The following is an 18,442-nucleotide window of genomic DNA, read 5'->3' on the forward strand; positions in this document are numbered from 1 at the left end:
AGCGTAATTTGCTTAGACACGAAACGTCATTATTACACACGAAATGTCATACTTTATACCTATTATAATGATACATTAAGGTACAGTACAATAAGCATTTAAAACATTGATTTTGTGTAATATAATTCTATATAGTTATCCGTTTTATTGTATTATGAGAGTTACTTCCTGATCGTGAAAATAATGCTTGAAACTTATGGTCATTTTATATAAAATATACTTTATTTCACAAGAACATGTGCAGCATGCATTTTTCTTTATGTAAAATAATGTCAAAAATCTAAAAAGAGAGAGAAAATCCGGCATTGTTTTAAAAGAAACCATAAAAATGTACCGTACTTCAAATAATAGCCGAGTCCCAAATAGACGATTGTCTCTTTACACGCCTGGTGTGGCTGCAGGTCTGGGTAAATATAAGTCCGGTCTCAAATAGAGGTCGGGTCTGTTTTTTAGTTTCAGGTTGTATTAAATCTTCTAAAACCCGTCAGATCGTCCGCTTTTTGGCGGAATAGAATGACTGCTGCGCATGACAGGGCGCTTAACGAGCAGAGAGAGAGAGAGCCCCGGCCGCGCGCGCGCACTCTCACGTCTTCAAACAACACGAGCACTGTCTTGCTCTTTATTTGTCACATACCAGTTATAGTTCATACAACGAGCAGTGACTCACTGTGTAATAAAAACATACCCTAAATATTATTTAAAAGGTGCAACAATTTTTAATATTTTTAAATACTTGCAAAAATAACCATGCTTGTGTCATTGTAAATAATTCCGCCCCTCCCTCACTTCCGGTTCTGGCGCTGGGGTTCTGGCACTGGGGTTCTGAAACTGGTGGTGCTGCGGGTCTGCAGCTGGATATATCTCACATGCCCAGCGACCTGATGTCTGCCTTGGTTATCGGTTTTCCGTAGCACCACAGGTATGGTTAGCTCAGTTTCTTTTTTTCCCACTCATTGACTTCATAACTTGGGCTTATATGGAATGTTTCGTGCTATAGAATCCCCCGTGCGGCCGCAGCCCTTTCACCAGCTGAGTGCGCCCTGCTATCCGTGATCCGAGCTCGGAGCCTGTGACGCAACGCTGTTACTCTTAGGTATGTTGCTATACTGAGTGATAGTTGAATGTTTAATGTGGGATATATTTGTAAATGGACATCCTGTGCATTTTAGGGAGTGCTGTTTAACCGGGGGTGTGGCTGCAGTTGCCTACATCGACGCAGAACATCTGCTGCTTTGCTTATGCTTTTTGCGTTACGTGTTTTTTTACGTATTTTCGTCGTACCCGGCTGCCTTTTCACACGGGACCAAGGATTATTAAACCTGTGGTTAACAGGCGGCTGGCTGGCGTTTTACATCGTAGCTTGTTTAACACTGTTTGATTCTCCTTTCTGTCATTGTTGTGAATCAGTGTTTGAGTGTAGACTGTTCAATGAACTGACACCAGTTTAATTGTTTGTTTTGTGTTTATTTCTTTCTTTTGAATTCCTGTATGGAGGCCTTTTCTTTCTTGCTGATATCCAAGAGGATTGGGCAAATTGTGATTGTTTTTCTTTTGTTTTAACTTTTTATGTGATTTGTCCACATTGACTGAATATCTTGAAGTGGTTGATCCATAGGGCAATCTTGTCCCATTGTTGTGGATGTTTTATCCATGTTTGATTGTTTATTTTGATGTATTGAGTCTCTGTTCATATTGCTAACTGCAGTACTACCTTGGGCTTTAGAACAGGTGGCTTATTAGACCTTGATTATAGTCTTTTTTTTGTTTTGTGTGTAATTTTGTTTTAACTGCCACGTGTCTGTCCTTTGTCCAGGTGCTGAGAACTGCCAGTGGGAGCAGTGCCCCTTGCGGTGGCGGGTCCCTTGGCGTGTGCTGTGGCTGTGTGTTCACCAAGTGTGGTCATTTCCCTTGTGTGTGTGTGAAATTTGACACGTGTGATTGGGGTGTTTTTCATGGATGCTCATTGCTCGAGCCACTAGCCTCCCACTGGTAAGATTCTGCCCTATTGCCCTCCTATCGTGTGTGTGTGCGTTGCGAATAGAGTATAGTGAGTGGAGTGAATATTGAGTGTGTGTTTTGTTATTTGATTTGGTGTACAGTGTATGTTGTTTGTTATGAAATCTTAATCATTGTGGTAGTGAAAATAAAGTCTGTTTTGTACTGGGCCACGGTCTCTGGCTATCCATCAACGAACTTGAGTGCCTGGTTGAACTAAATACTTAATTCTTTGGGTGTAAGTCCCATCGTGGCGTAGTCCGCTAACTGCCTGGGCTTAAGCCCTGAAATCTGTATCCCTTTATGCCACACATGCATATGAATGAATGGAATGTAAATTGTAGTGTAGTCCTGACAAGAGTTGCTACTCACATTTTCACACATGGTAGTACATCACAACCACTTTTTCTCCCTGCCAATGTGTGCTTCCCATAGTCATTTAGAGGAGGTAGGTCAGATTTTCTGAAAAGGACCATCTTTACATCATCTATCCTGCGAGGCCATCTCACATTAGTTAGAGTCAGGTGCATGTCCCAGGCTGATGTTCAAGTGAGAATGCTCTTTTACCTCAGAAGGCGATTTTTAAATGATCGTGAGCAGATTGCCATGGAAAAGTTCTAAAACCATGTGCATCCATTACAATAGCAGGCCTACAATGTGTACCAGTGTAATAAAAGTGTAGTATGAATGCTATTTTTATTTTTTTAATATATTTAATAATAGCTAAATAATAAATTATGCAACATGGGAAACGTCATTGCATATTGTTTCAAAAAATATCAAGTAATATATTATACAGCATGTATTGTCCAGTAAACAGCACACTAGTATTCCACTATGAACACAGCCAGGGTTACTGCCTGTGTTACACAGCTAACAACATTCATTAATTACCATTAATCTTGTACAGATAAATACAGTTTATTATTACACACACGCACACACACACACTTATGCAGCTGCCAGTGAGACAGAAAGAGATGAAACCGCACTTTAATGGGAGTTAATTGCTGTCTAATTCACTCTGAGATTAAACCCTGGAGGGAACAGCATGGCTCAAGAAGTTACTGCCAAATGCATTCCCTGAAACCCCACCATCAAAAATACAATTCAAAATCTGCAATGCCAGAACAATCCTGAGTTCAGGCGAACCACAAAACTGGCTCTAAAAGCCTCTGATTTTCTGGTAAACGGCAAATGAACGTGTATGTGGGTGTGCAACTATTCTATCTGATAGATTTCCCTGTTATTCATAGAACTGCCTTTACAGGCCGTTTAGTTTAGGCAGCTCACGGTTCACTTTATATTCCTCTGCTATTTTCACGGCAGGGTTGTTTTCTTCACTGAGGCAAGAGAGGACGTGCTACCTCAAAAAATTAGATGAGAAAATAATTGAGAGTGCAAAAATAAAACAATTATGACAAAATATGAGACTCAACTTTTTATAGAGATGCATCTGAGAACAATGTGACTAAAGTTTCTGAAGTGCCATCAGTAGCTATATTCCATCCAATTTTGGGATATTGCATTAAAAAAAATGCATGGTGTGGATGTTGGTGGATCATTTTTTATCTGACAAGAAGTTATGCACATAAACTACGATGGAAACGCATACCGAATAAATCCCTCGATGTGCAACAAAACTCACATGACTTTGCCTCAACAGAGAATGTGATTGGATAACTGGACTAACCAGACTAAATCATTGCACAGCATCTCAAATGTTGTTTTGGTCATTCTGAAATGATTGAGCCATAGTCTGTCATCAAAATGGTTGGGTGTATAATTATAATCCAGAACTGTCTCACTCTGCATCAGAACGCAAAATAACATAACAGCTGTTATTGCGTTTCACCTGCAAGCTCTGAGATCCCAGTAATTTATGATGTCAAAAAAGATTGCAGCAACTTCCATTTTTATAACAAATATTTTGTGCCAATTTCCCAGAAGTGACGATTTTGTTCTCTTGAACATATGGGATGGAAACCCTGATTTTTTTTTTCTTTTTCTTTGATTATGCATTATTCCAATTTTGTCAAATTAGGCCTAAATGTCATCACATCGAACAAGTCAACTCATCTACTCACTCGCTTTCACAGACTCGTGTTTATAATTGCGCTATTGCAAACTATTCAAACTCACACTTATAGGAAAAATGTTTTTTATTTTTGAATAATGAATGAATGAGACTTTTTATTTCTGCTGATTGTATTTAGACCTCAAAATTCATAAAAGTTGTGCCCATTTGTGTCAATTATTTTGAAGAACAAAATGTGCAAGTATTATAAACCTTTGTTGATTACAGAGCTTTTTTTGTGAATTTTGTTGGCCTACACAAATATGTCATCCCTGCAGCACCACATCCCATTACAGAGTTAGCAACTTGCCTACTTGGAAACCACCACTTCTGCTCACGCTTGAATCGAAGTGAACTTGAAATTACGATCTGTGAGCGAACATGTTTTTAGTGATCTTTCAGCTTACTTAAATGAAAGCTATGGCTGCAGTTTTTACTAGTTGATTAATGGTCTGAAAAGAAGATAAATAATAGTAAAACAACTATAACAGCAAAAATAAAAACTATGAGAGAGTTCTGTCCTATAGTTAAGTGCATACTGTTTAAACTACCCTGGAGAAATATAAACAATAGCCTATATTATATAGCCTATAGGCTATCGAAATATTTAAGTATTTGAAGAGTTCGACTAGATAGAGTTATTTGCTGCTGTCATGGGAACTCATCTTGTCACAGTTGAAATCTTCCATATTCAATTTAATTTAATTTCCTACCATATCGGAGTTGTAGGCTATAGTGATCTGCCAGTCGTGGGTCTTTCGTGGAAAACTCTCCTCGTGTGTTTGTAATTTGCATAATGATGCATTTTAAAGTTAATGACCAAACATTACAATGCTGTTGCAGATAAAAAAAAAGTGTTGATAATATTGAATACACATATTTGCGTCCGGTTAGATAATGATAATTAATCACTCTAACCCCTTTATCTAAACCTCTCTACTTAACCGTTGGACTCGCACACCCGCCATGTTTGTAGTTTTTAACACTTTTTATCCGTGTTTGTAGTTCTAATCGAATCCTCCTCGTCCAAGTCGCAATGGCTTGTGGGCAATATTAGCCGTGAGATTGTGCATGAATCTGCACACTTCGGGGACTCTAACTGTATGTAGTTATTTCAACGTACTACGATCTGGGACACATTCTAATTTCGAATACCAGGACAGATAAGCGAACTGGGACGCAGCATAGGGTCAACATACAAATGGAGGAAACAGAAAAAGAACAGAACCAAACTAAACTGAATTAGGCAAATCCTAACATTTACTGCAATAAATATATTACAATTAATCTTTTTAAGCAAATTTGTTTTAAAAAGCATAAATATGATGAGATTTGATGTGTCTTTGTATTTAATAAAGTATAATGTAGACCTATAGGCTATAAATGCTTTTCCATATGCCTTTAAGCAAGAAACATCAAATGGAACTGAAACATGATTTGACTGAGTGTATTTCCTCTAATACACCACACCACTGGTCCCAGAATATATATGGATTTAATTTGAAGGCAAATTGCTTCTAAAGGTTTGTAAAGCTATACTCTCATAAATAAAAATAATAATAAGATGTTGTTTTGGGTTATAGTTTCACACAGAAACAGAGGGCTCAGTATTTATAAGAGGCTTTCTAAAACCACAGAGTGTCTTGAGGATTTGATTTGTCTGACGCCAAAGCCAGATCTGAAGTGAAATGTAACTTTGATGTGATCTCAGAGCTGGAAAAATGCCCATGATGAGTGAAAGAGCTAATGGTTTTCTATTTCCTTCCTTCTCTCTGTGTCAGTAATTTTAATAAGAGGAAAAGATTTTGCTTTGATTAAATACAAAGTAAATGTCCTTGTTTGTCTTTGCCACAGAAGACAAATATATTAGACTACCGTTAACTTTACTTTACTAAATGAAAATACTTTTATGGTGCTTTTACATTCTTTTGGAGCTTAGCATCCTACTTCCCCTCATTGTATGAACATGAGCGGCCTGGACATTTGAATAAATTCCCCTTTTGTGTTCCACAGATGAAAGAACAAAATTTGGTTTTCATTTTTGGGTGAACTATTTCTAAGTCCAAACTTCTGTTTTACAAGAAACACTTGTAATGCTCAGAAGAGTTTCGGGGGATACAGGTATCATCCTGCTTTCATTTCTCAGTTTCCGTAATGAAACAGAAGACAGAGATATTTCAGAAGACTCACCGATACTAATGATCTCCATGGTAATCAGCGCTAACATTCCAGCATCAGTGCTTAGATCAGTACAGCTCTATATTAATACAAAGAAGAGTCAATGGAGGGCTGTGCAATAATGCTTACAGTTGTCCAGCATCTAAGTGCAGTGTGTGTTCGAATATATGTGTTATAAAATACTGTCTCTCTGTCTCATACCCGAGGGCTTTTCTTCACACACTCGGCATGTAACATCGCCTGCCACACATCACATTATGAAAACATCTCAATCAATTACTGTCAGTACAACTGAAGATGTTTTCTCTTCCACAACAACTGCAACATTTCATGAAATGTGATTGTGTAAAGCAGTGTTTCCTAACCCTTTTCCTGGAGGCACACAAAACACTATTTTAAAAATGGTCTAAATTAAACACAGCAGCTAATCAACTCGTTAGTAGAGACTACAAGACCTTTGCATTAAAACAAAGACCAACAAACAACAAAAAGTCTTGCATCAGTACTGGCACAGGCCCCCATTAAAAACATGCCCCCATATTTTCATACTTTTTTGATCCTCTTATGGTTATATAAATTGTCTTTATGAGTCCTTCACAAGCTACACGCTCAAATATCTGCTTAATCACTAACAAAGAAGACATTTCCATGTGTTGTATTCTAAATCAGACACTATATATTTTTGTTGTCTGAATAATTTTAAAAACTTAAATGTTGACTTATATCTTATGCAATTTTATATGGTTTATACTCTTTAAATTGCTGCCTTAAGTACAATCAACTTGGACGTTTTATTTCAACTTAAATTATATTAAACTGACTTAAATTAGTTAACTTGTATAACTTATAACTTATTTTGATGAACTGTAAAAACATATGTTGTCATAACTTGTTGATTATATAATTTTTTACAGTGTGCCGCTCATCTACAGTTGTTGTCACAGTTGCTAAGCGACAAGAACAGTTCCATTTTCAGCGACCAACAGTCGCGACCTTCGAAGGCGTGGCCTTTAAAGTCAGAGTCCTTCAAACATGCAGCCTTTAAATTGGGACACAGCCTACGTATTTTATTTTTCTATGGAGCGGAACAATTCTTTACCCTCACCCCAGATAGCAACATAGTGTCGGTCCAGATCCGGGCTCCATCTGGTGCATGTGGATTCAACACAGGATTCAACACATGGTACATCAGGATTCAATCTGAGGTCGTTCAACCTCTAATTACCATCAACGTGCCATATTTTGTTGAAGAGTGGATGGCAGCACTGTTTCCTTGTGCTTTGTAAGGCAGAGTTTTTTGGTTGTTTTTTTTCAGTGAAGTCAGTTTTAGTTTTTCTGCTTATCTTATCGGAAGGTTTCTTCCTGTTATACCAGATCATTCAGTTTTTCTTCTACTTAAATGTGATTGGTGTTTGAGTGTGAAACTGATCTGGTCTGGTAAAGGATGTCAGAGATAGCAGGACATTTTGTGGATTTTATCTCATTGTGGGATTTACTGCATATTTAAATAGCCTTGACTCTTCAAGACATTATCTCTCTTATCATATAGTTTACCTTGAAATGGCAAAATAAAACATCCTTTTGGTAATAGATATTTGACATGCTGATCAACAAAAAGATAGAGTGTCCCATATAATGAAAAGGAAAATCTATATTTAAATGCAGGCATTCTTAGAAAGGTTCTCTTTGAATTCATGCTAGTTTCATGTGGTTTTGAAAAACCTTTACACCATTCTCAAGACAAGTTTAAATTAGTCTGAAAGTAATAAAGTAATAACCTTATACTTTGACTACTTGAGAGTGTACACATCCTAATCATTATTTTCAAGTAAATACACATTTTTTTAAAAACCTTAAAACACAAAAGCATGTTTTTGGTGGTTGTAACATATGACATTTTAGGTTACACTTTATTTTAAGGTGTCATTGTTACAGTGTAATTATATATTTAAGTACTGAGTACTAATAATTAACATGTACTTACTATAGGGTTAGGGTAGGATTAGGTTTAAGTACATGTAACATATGTAACAAGGACACTGTAAAATAAAGTCTTACCAAATTTTACAACCTGAACCAACCTTAAAAAGGTCAAATTAACAGACATTTTAAGAAACTCTACTGGCCTTTTACAGATGATGATTACAGTCCTCTTTAAAATATAATTCCCGTTTTATGTTTTTTTTCTTGCTTATTAGTCGCATATTGGTCGCACCACATGACTTACATTTGGTGTTACGTTTTTCAATATAAACAGTGATTAGTAACTCATTTTAAAAGATCCTTTAAATAAATCTTATCAGCTAATATAAATGTGCACATCAAAACTATGTGCATACCATGACCTGGAAGTGCCATATTTGAATGTACACAAACGCAAATGAGATTTGCAAGCTGGGACAGAATGGAAAATATGTTTTTTTAGACTACAGAGCACTTGGAACACAGCAAATAAGCCATATTTTGTGCTTTTACGGTGCTATGTTTACCATTTTGTGGAGTACTGCAGCAACAATTCCCACCCAGACAGCAACATAGTGTCGGCCCAGATCCGGGACACATCTGGTACATGTGGACTCAACGCGTACCAGATGTGTGCCAGATCTGGGCCGACACTATGTTGCTGTCTGTATGGAAAAGAGCAGTTTGAGCATTCTAAGAATACCTGTTAAAAATTAGAGAACTGTTATGAAAATGATCAAATTTGACTTAAATTAAACGAGAAGAGGTAAACAGACCCAAGCTCTCTCTTTCTCTTTATTCATGTCCAGCTTTTGTGCAGCTCTGGAGGCATGAATATCTCAATGTGTCTGGTTATAAACGTCTTCCTGTTTCCTGTTTAGAGAGCATTGACATGGAGATCTCTGGATCAGACAGGTGTGTGTTTTGTTTGAGTGTAACAATGTGTATTTGTCTACAGTATCGTCTGGTTGCCACTAACACAGCTGTGCAGGTTACCACGGCAATACCGAGACATGCGTCATATTCATTTCCGTGCTCATCTAAGGGTCGGCCAGTGATTCTCACAGACAACAATAAGCAGTGCAGATCCGGTCTGTCTGAATGCCGTGCCTTAAGCAGCCTGATTATGATGATAATACATCAAAAAAACCAATGTAACTTCAATAAATTCAATATGCATACCAAGTACCCTCTTCATTTAACTTTGACTGTTTACATCTGCTCATGACATATTAAGCAGTTGTGTGTATGTGTGTGTGCATGGTGTTCATGCTCTCTATGTGTTGGCTGACGGCTTTTTTGGGGCCCATATGGAAGAAATGGCCCCTAAAAGCTAATGGACCCTGAGACCCTTATGCTGCCTGCCAGCTAAACACAGGAGCTGAATGGGGTCTGTTGAACATCTGTTTTGAGTTCAGCTAGTTTTGAGTTCGTTGAACTCATTTAAAACTCGACAGCTCTGAATTCATCTAATCATCTAAATCAAACAGTTGTGAAGTTCATGGATGATTTATTTACAGTACATGCAGCGCTCACAGTGTCTATGGTATGACAATGCCCTCTGCTGGTGAAAATCACATTATGACCACATACACAACTGGAGGTGTTTTAGGCTAATTAAACACATGCAGCACAAATTTGATAATTTATCAAGTAATGAAAAACTCCCCTTCATAATAGGCTCTGGCAACACAAGGCCTGTTGCATTCGTCTCTGCCTGCCTCAGTGTGACTAATCTGTCTGTCTGTGTCTGTTTTTGTACAATTTATCTACACACATAAATGTTACTTATATATTTGATTAAATATACAACATGTACTTCTTAAAATACTAATTTAAGTCTTCCTATATTCTCCTGTTAACTAACTATTAAGTGGTTAAAATGTTTATGCCCCTGACTTAACTTTTACAACTTTGAAAAAAGCAGTAATGTACAAAAATACTGAAATATCGTTTTGGGCAATATGTTTTATTTTTATATTGGCATAATATATGCATTTTCTATTTTATTTTTCAATATTGCTCTCCTATATATACACACATATATTTGTATCTGGTTATTTTCTATAATTTAAACCATCAGGTTGTGTTCGGGTCTTTTTTTACCCGAAGAAGATTTTATTTTTATTTTTAACGTTATGAAAACAATGCTATAACAACAACAAATTCTTTCCATGTTTTGTTTTTAACATTGGTCGCATTGGACTTTCCCCCAAAATTTTTAGATTTTTTACACATTTTAGGGATTTTTCTCCCCACCTTAGACTGGTAAAAAAGACCGGCCTTCAAAACATTGCTTTTAAATCTCTCATTACTCTATATTATCACAAAATATTACAAATAAATAACTAAATATGTCTAAAAATAAATAAACCTATTATAATTGAAAGAAAACAAGATGACAAAAAGACTGAATCCAATATTTGGTGATAATATAGCATAATGAGCGATTTACAAGCTATTTTTAAAAGTCTGGTCATTTTTGACAAGAAGCAAAAAATGTGTTACAGGGTTTCCAACACAGCAGAGGGTTTAAACGTTTTGCACTATTTTGCTTTGTACCTTTCTTTAAACACAGTAATATTACATAAACTCTTTTAAAACAATCAATTACAATAACACCACTTGATAATACTTTTATTACCCTTTATTAACAGTAAAAAAAAACAGTCTGAACCAGTAATTCACAGGATGAGACAATTTCATAAGCCCTTAAAGCCCATAAAGGGACATGGTGAAGGAAAAATGTTTTATAGGAAGTAATATTTGCCTATATGTCAATGTTTTTACGTTCTCTCACGAATATTTTGCATTCCCAGAGAAACTCTGCGTTCGCTCGCAAAACTTTTGAGTTCATTGCGAAAACACAAAGTTTCTCCGGTGAACGCAAAACTTAAAAAAAAAAAAAAAAAAGCATTTAGACTAACTATATTTCCTCCCATCTCATATTATTTCTAGTGCCATGTCCCTTCAGGGACTCTGTACATTATAACAACATTAAATTAACACTGCATACAAATTTAAACAAGTACCTAGAGACTGACAGCTAAAAGCAGTAGATAAATACATGGCACACTCTTAAAATAAAGGATATATTGGCATTTATTGTTCCATGAGGAAGTTTTAACATTCATTGAATTTTTCCAATATACAATAGGTTGTTTATAATTAAAACCCAGACAGCATTATAGTGTCGGCCCAGATCTGGCCCACATCTACTACGCGTGGAATCCACATGTGCACCGGATCTGGGCCAGCACTGTTGCTTTCTGGGAAGGTTCTTTAGATTTTTTTTAAACGTTCTTTAAACAAAGAAGAAGAAAAAAAGTTTATTTTAAGAACTGTTCACTGAAAGGTTCATTTGGGGAACCAAAAGTGCTTCTTCCATGCCATTGCCTATTTTTTAAGAGTGTTTTAGAGCACGATGGAGGTGAATCAGAGAGTGTTTCTCGGGATGAGCTGCACGCTGAGGCTTGACGGCTCCTCCACCGGCTGCTGAGACAGGTTGTTGGTTTGCGGGATGCTTTCTACAGTACAGTCCTTCACAGGACACACGGAGAAACGAGACAACAGCGTCACAAGAACGGACTTCATCATCACCATAGCGATGTGCTTTCCCACACACGACCGTGGGCCTGATCCGAACGGTTGAAAGAAACGACTCGGCACCTTAAGAGAGAGACAGAGAAAGATATTACTCTGTTGGTGTTGACATGGTCACAAAACAAACACAAACATATGCCCACTAATAATATATATATATATATATATATATATATATATATATATATATATATATATATATATATATAGTAGGCATGTTTTATGCAATAAAATAAAGGCTTATTGTGTTATAAATTATTGTAAAAAGTCCTTACACCTTTTAATTTTTTTTTAAATACAATGGGGAAAAAATGGTAGCATCTATATTAATGTTTTTTTAATATGAATCTATATTAACCTACAGTATACTTTTACTACTTTTTACAGTGCATTAGTAATACTAGTCCAAATACTTAGAAATTTTCCTTAATTTATTATAATTTTACAATAGTAACAATAGCTTTTATATTTATGGTATTTTGGTATAAAAAAAAAAAAAAAAATATATATATATATATATATATATATATATATATATATATATATATATATATATAATTACCACAGTGCATTTTTGTAAGGTTGTAAGAGAGATAAACATTGAATTTGTAGATTTTATACAACTGCTGTATAAAACATATTGTTAATGAAACATAATGCATTAGTTTTTAAAGTTAGTTAAAAAACATTGATTGTTACTATTTACTATATATTTTATGAACGTTCTATTATAAAATCAAAGTTAAATAGCATTTAAATACAATACTAATGTTTGAATCATAAACAAAAAATACAATTAACATGGGATCTCCATTGAACAGTCTCAGAATCATTCTTATTTGTTCATTTATTTATTTATTTATTTATTTGAATGATGGCTAATAGTTTAGCATGAAACATGTTTGTGAGGGCTTTAAAGACTGAAAAATAAGACAAGAAAGAGATTTTATAATAATAAAGACTCACGTTCTTCTGGAAGTTGTCGAGACTGAACTCATTCGGTTTAGGGAAAAAATCAGATCGGTGCATTCGACCCACGTTTAATATGACGTTTGTTCCTTTCTTCACTTTGTAGCCCTCGATGACATCATCGTCCAGCGCCCGGCGCATGGTGAAGTCCACGACCGGGTGGAACCGGAGAGACTCGTTAATAAAACTCTCCAGAATGTTTAACCTGGACAGATGTGAGTGCTGCAGGCTCCGACCAGCTACAAAACACAATCATGACATTTAAGTTTCACTAGAAACATTACAATATATTTTATTATGAAATTACAGGTGAAGTTCTAAATCTTTAATCTTTAAAGGTGCTCTAAGCGATGTCGTGTGACATCACTTCTTGTTGACGTTTAAAGTATTGTCAAACAAAGCGAAGGCTAGCTAGACCCTCCCTCCTCCTCATCCGCAAACTAACCCCCCAAACCCCACCCCCAAACCCTTCTTATCGGTTATTGGCTGGAACAGTTTGTTATGTTTCGTGGTGCGGGTAAGCCCAGTTTGTTATGTTTCGTGGTGCGGGTAAGCCCAGTTTGTTATGTTTCGTGGTGCGGGTAAGCCCAGTTTGTTATGTTTCGTGGTGCGGGTAAGCCCAGTTTGTTATGTTTCGTGGTGCGGGTAAGCCCAGTTTGTTTTTGTTGCTGTTTTTGGAGCCTGGGGTGTCTGCAGGGACTGTGTTTTTTTACAGTGTGTTCAGGGGACAGGCAGCTAGCGGATAGTTAGGAGATGTTTGTTGTATGTGACAAAAAATGTTTTGGCCTAAAAAACGCGTGACATCGCTTAGAGCACCTTTAAGTCCTACCTCAAAAAGGCATTCTTAAGTTCAGCTTTTTGCATTTAATAAACTAAAGCTATAACACATTTTCATTTAATTGTAAATTACTTGCAATTAAGTGTGAACACAATACATTAATTTTGCAGTTTTTGTATATTCATTAGATATAAGTATATTATTTCCATAAGTACTATTTTTTTTAAAGTATGCTAGTGTGTACTTTTCACTTGGGGTGAAAGACAAAATGACTGTATCTTGTGTGTGCGCTCAGACCTAAAACAGTTTCCATTTCCTGCAGGATCTTCAACTCGACGTCAGGATTCTGTTTGAGTAACAGCAACATGAAGAATAGACTGATAGAGAGAGTATCTGGAGCTGCGATCAACATTTCCAACACACACTGCCTGACGTTCTCAGCGCTCAGCTCTCCGTGGCTCTAAACACACATACACACACAGGTCAGTCATTCTTATATATGCTTCAGAGGTGTGTGTGTGTGTGTGTGTGTGTGTGTGTGTGTGTGTGTGTGTGTGTGTGTGTGTGTGTGTGTGTGTGTGTGTGTGTGTGTGTGTGTGTGTGTGTGTGTGTGTGTGTGTGTGTGTGTGTGTGTGTGTGTGTGTGTGTGTGTGTGTGATACTGGCATGTCACATTCACCTGAGCGAATATCAACTCTGCTGTGAAGTCGAGCTGGTCGAGTTTTTCTGCATGTGTCAGCTGAACTTTCTTCTGCTCGATCAGAGCTGTGATGGCGTCCTGTAACTCCTGACTGAAACACACACAAACACACTACAAATAAATAAAACTCCCACTTTAAATTTAAAAATTGGTCGTACCAATATCGTGGCTATCATATTCATATAGCATGGTATTTACAAGCATTTACACACTTCTTCAAAACAAAATGGCACTATCATGAACTCACGCTTCTCTCTTGTGCTTCTTGTGCAGCCAGCCCAGTCTGAAGTACACATCAGGTTTGATTAATACTGTCTGCCAGGTGTCAAAATATTTCTGAATCTTCTGAAGCAGATCACGCTCTACAACACAGCAGCAAGACTCAAGCAGTTAATTATGTTATTTAGTGAATCTGCAATGTATATCAGGTATTAAAAAGCAATATTATGATCACAAATAAAAGAGAGAACATCATGCCCTTATGCTTGTGCTTATACATCCCAGACAGCAACATAGTGTCGGCCCAGATCCGGGCCGACACTATGTTTGCTGTCTGGGATTATACCAATATACGCTGAACGTGATTTCACCATGTATTCTCACCACATTTGTTCATTCAACATTCCAATCAACCAATCAGATTTGAGGGACAAGTTTACAGTTTAGACCTATATCAAGTTTAGGTTTACAACCAGGGTTAGGTTCTTCTACATCAGTGTTATTCGCCATCATTTCCCTCTGATTTTAGGGATAAATTATGGGTAGGGTTAGGTTTAGGGATATTGTTAGGACTAAATTTTCAGACAAAAATGTTGCTCCAGGATCAACAAAATATGTTGCTCCAAGAACAGTAAAATCATGGTGCCCGCCAAGATACATAGCATATAAAACCCAGACAGCAACATATTGTCGGCCATAAAACCCAGACAGCAACATATTGTCGGCCAAGATCCGGCCCACATCTGGTAACCATGGAATCCACATGTACCAGATGTGGTCCGGATCTGGGCCGACAATATGTTGCTGTCTGGGAAGTGTTTCACTTTATTTTGATGGTCCACTTTAGACATTCTACTAACTATAAGTAACTTGTCATCTAACTCTCATTAGAGTATTAGTAAACTGTAGTAGAATAAGTTGGCATGTAGTTGGAAAGTTACTTATAGTCAGTAGAATGTCTATTGGGGGACCATCAAAATAAAGTGTTGCCTATAAAAGAAACACACTGCCATTCAAAAGATTGGAGTATGTAAGATTTCATTGTACGGACAAAAAAACTTTGAGAAATTTTCAAAATATCTTCTTTTGTGTTCTGAAGCAGATTAAGGATTTGCAGATGAGGTTTGGAACCACATGGGTGAGTAAATGATGACAAAATTGTCTTTTTTTTTTTTTTTGGTGAATTATATCCTTTTAAGTCAGACTTACAAATAAATGGCATGCCTCATATAACAAAAGGTTTAAGTTCCCGTACACCTTTTTGAGCTGTTGTATGTTAGTGCAAGTGTTTCTCAGGACTGACCATTGAGAGGGACTCCTAGAAACAGTCTGTTGGAAATGTCCACCACAATGCACCGCAGTAAGTTGAGAATGTCCACCTGTCCCCGAGCATCCGTCAGGTGAGACAGATCATCCAGGTGTGTGGTTGTGGAAGTGGTGCAAATCTCTAAAGTTCTCTGAAGCCCTGGACCTGTTAGAGCTGACACACACACATACACACGCTTAGCACAAAACAAAACAAACACGGCTAAAATCCAGTGGAATGAAATTAGATATATAAATAAATTGCAAAAGAGAAAAGATACAAGTATATCTGTGACATAGAGATGTCAAATTTGATCATGCAATTTAAATCTTTTTATGCACATTTAATACCTTGCATATTACCAAAAGCATGCCCACCTTTAGCATAAAAGGTGCGGATTTTTTTCCAGAGCACCACATTTGAGTTGAATATGATGCCCTGTTCATGCATCCCAATACACTGCAGACCTAGTTTGCTCCCAAAGCGTGAGGTGTACAGAGATCTCCTCAACACATGACACACAGCAGATGACCTGTGACGCACACAGCATCAGAATAATACATTCATGCCACATTTGGGTTCATTTATCCTGGAATATTGTGTGATTGGTGCTGGTATGTTCTGTCCTTTGTGAAAGAGACATTTCATTGTTTTGAATGTGCACTTGTGTACTTCAAAACTTAAAAGTAAGTTTAAAAAACGGTACCTGCAAATATTATAATATAAATGAAATACAAAGTGACTTCAGGTCACTTAAAGAGAGTACACTTTTGTGACAATGTAAAAAAAGTTTAACTTTAGAGTACATTTCTATCAATGTTTTAATATTTTTTGTCATACTTTAAAATTGACTTATTATTATGTGTTGCCTAACATGCTAAAGCACAATTTTAACTGTTGTGAGTTATTCGTTTTTGCATTTAAAGTTAATGTAAATACACTATGTACTAAATTGCAACTTCATTACAAATGTGTAATATTTAATACATGACAAGTTTGAATTGAAATTATATTAAAGTATATTTAATGCTTTTTCAGATGTACACTTTAACCATATTTCAAAGACAATAGAAGTAATTATGAAATTACATATAAAGATGTATTTATGAGTCCCACTTGACTAATTGAATTAACATAAATTTAAACTATAATATAATTAGTTTAACTGTAAATAACATACAATTAAGTGTCTGAAAAGATTACAATCAGTTCACACTTAACAATATTCTTTAAATTTAATGTATTAATTATTATTTCTTCTTATTATAAATTATTTCTGTACCTTTTTTTTGGTACAGAATTGTTAAAGGTATGCTAAAGTGTACTTATTTTTCACAAGGGGGGATGTGTGTGTCAGGACTTACCTGCTCAAGATGAGAGTTTCCTCACCGTTGATCCAGACCCGCACAATGTCTCCATATTTGCTGTTGTAGTAGTTGCTGGTAGTCCCGATCCCAAACCAGATGAACCGACAGTAAGAGAGAAAAGGACCCAGACCCAGGAAGAAACAAGGACCTGAATAAAACACATTGCAGCAAACAAGTAATTGACATGATAACATGTGACATGATAAAACTCATCTAAATAAATTCCATGTGACATGTGAGTTTTTATGACCCCATTTTAACATAACAACAATATGTGAAAAAATACACCATTGTTCAGTAAATAGTTAAAAGCATTTAGCAAAACAATGTAGCAATTAGGTGCATTAATATTCAATGTGCTCACAGGTGTCTGTTTATAGTCATTTTACATTTATTATGAACATGTATTTATTCAATCAGAATTTAGACCATCCGTTCTATAAATATACTTTACATGTTACTATACTATTTACCCAAAGCGTAAATAGCATAGTCACTAACAAATGATAAAAAGGCAAAACACCACATGATAAGAGATGTAACCATTTGAAACTCCTCTTTCCCACAACCATCAGTTCAGAATGAAAATCAGTCCTAGAACATGCTGCAAAATTATAAAAGACAAAATTTCAAACAAACCCTACCGACCCGGCACATGAGATTTCTCTGGCCGATGGTGTCTGATGGCCAGCAGCAGGCAAAGTAACAGCAGCAGTAGTGTGGCCGTGGATCCACACACATTGTCTTGAGCCCCTTCAGTGCCATTATGAGCCCCTTCGACCAGAAAGTCAACCGCAGCCTCGCCAAGACGCACCGGCTTCATTCCACAGGAATGCAGTTCAGCTGCCATAAGAACATATGGGAAATGACAGCCTCTTGAAGTCTAAAGCACCACAACTGCAGACATACACTTTTATATGTGAGCGGTTGCATGGGATTGGATCAGGGTAATTCAAAAGTCAAAATAAAAACTCAGCGTAACCTTGTGTGATCCTCGTGTCCTTGCGGTTTGAGTTTCCAAAACATTATCATGACACTCGAACCCTCAGCTGTGCCAAACTCATGTCTGAATTTTCATTAAGACATCAAAGACTTTGAGAGATATGACACATCTGTGGCATGACCTTCAGTCATTCTACAGGCTACAAAAAGGGGCAATTTTTATTAATGGTGCTAGACAACAAGCATACTTGAGGTTACTGACTCAAACAAGCCCAATGCCCCTTTTCTTAGCATACAAACGTACAATTCTCCAATGGTGGAAAATAAATCATCAATGGATGGGCACT

The 18,442-nt window shown here is 36.6% G+C and overlaps 1 protein-coding gene and 1 long non-coding RNA gene across 2 annotated transcripts; one reads left to right on the forward strand and one right to left on the reverse strand.

The window, feature by feature from the left end:
• Nucleotides 1-790: 790 nt before the first annotated feature.
• LOC143757259 (uncharacterized) lies at nucleotides 791-2,165 on the forward strand. Its single transcript, XR_013210458.1, has 3 exons — nucleotides 791-919; nucleotides 998-1,093; nucleotides 1,170-2,165. It is a non-coding gene; the product is annotated as an uncharacterized LOC143757259 (long non-coding RNA).
• Nucleotides 2,166-10,833: 8,668 nt separating this feature from the next.
• Nucleotides 10,834-18,032, reverse strand: cyp19a1a (cytochrome P450, family 19, subfamily A, polypeptide 1a). The gene is made up of 9 exons (XM_077248227.1): nucleotides 17,802-18,032; nucleotides 17,151-17,301; nucleotides 16,164-16,318; nucleotides 15,784-15,960; nucleotides 14,509-14,623; nucleotides 14,241-14,352; nucleotides 13,860-14,022; nucleotides 12,782-13,023; nucleotides 10,834-11,881 (listed from the first exon to the last, which is right to left on the reverse strand). The coding sequence occupies exons 1-9, from the start codon at nucleotides 18,001-18,003 to the stop codon at nucleotides 11,648-11,650; spliced, it is 1,551 nt and encodes a 516-aa protein (XP_077104342.1). The 5' UTR covers nucleotides 18,004-18,032; the 3' UTR covers nucleotides 10,834-11,647.
• Nucleotides 18,033-18,442: the final 410 nt, after the last annotated feature.

This window comes from Siphateles boraxobius, unplaced genomic scaffold (genome assembly GCF_051911475.1).
Source record: "Siphateles boraxobius isolate OS27281-9 unplaced genomic scaffold, OSU_SipBor_1 30, whole genome shotgun sequence".
Taxonomy (NCBI): Eukaryota; Metazoa; Chordata; class Actinopteri; order Cypriniformes; family Leuciscidae; genus Siphateles; species Siphateles boraxobius.

Bases quoted from the DNA above. Each gene is read 5' to 3' on its own strand.
- cyp19a1a (XM_077248227.1), bottom strand. From the start codon at position 18,003: ATGGCAGCTGAACTGCATTCCTGTGGAATGAAGCCGGTGCGTCTTGGC. The intron at 14,353-14,508 runs GTGAGTTCATGA...TGTGTGTTTCAG, and splicing joins AAGAAGCACAAGAGAGAAGC to TCAGGAGTTACAGGACGCCA. The intron at 11,882-12,781 runs GTGAGTCTTTAT...CTCTCTCTTAAG, and splicing joins TCGACAACTTCCAGAAGAAC to GTGCCGAGTCGTTTCTTTCA.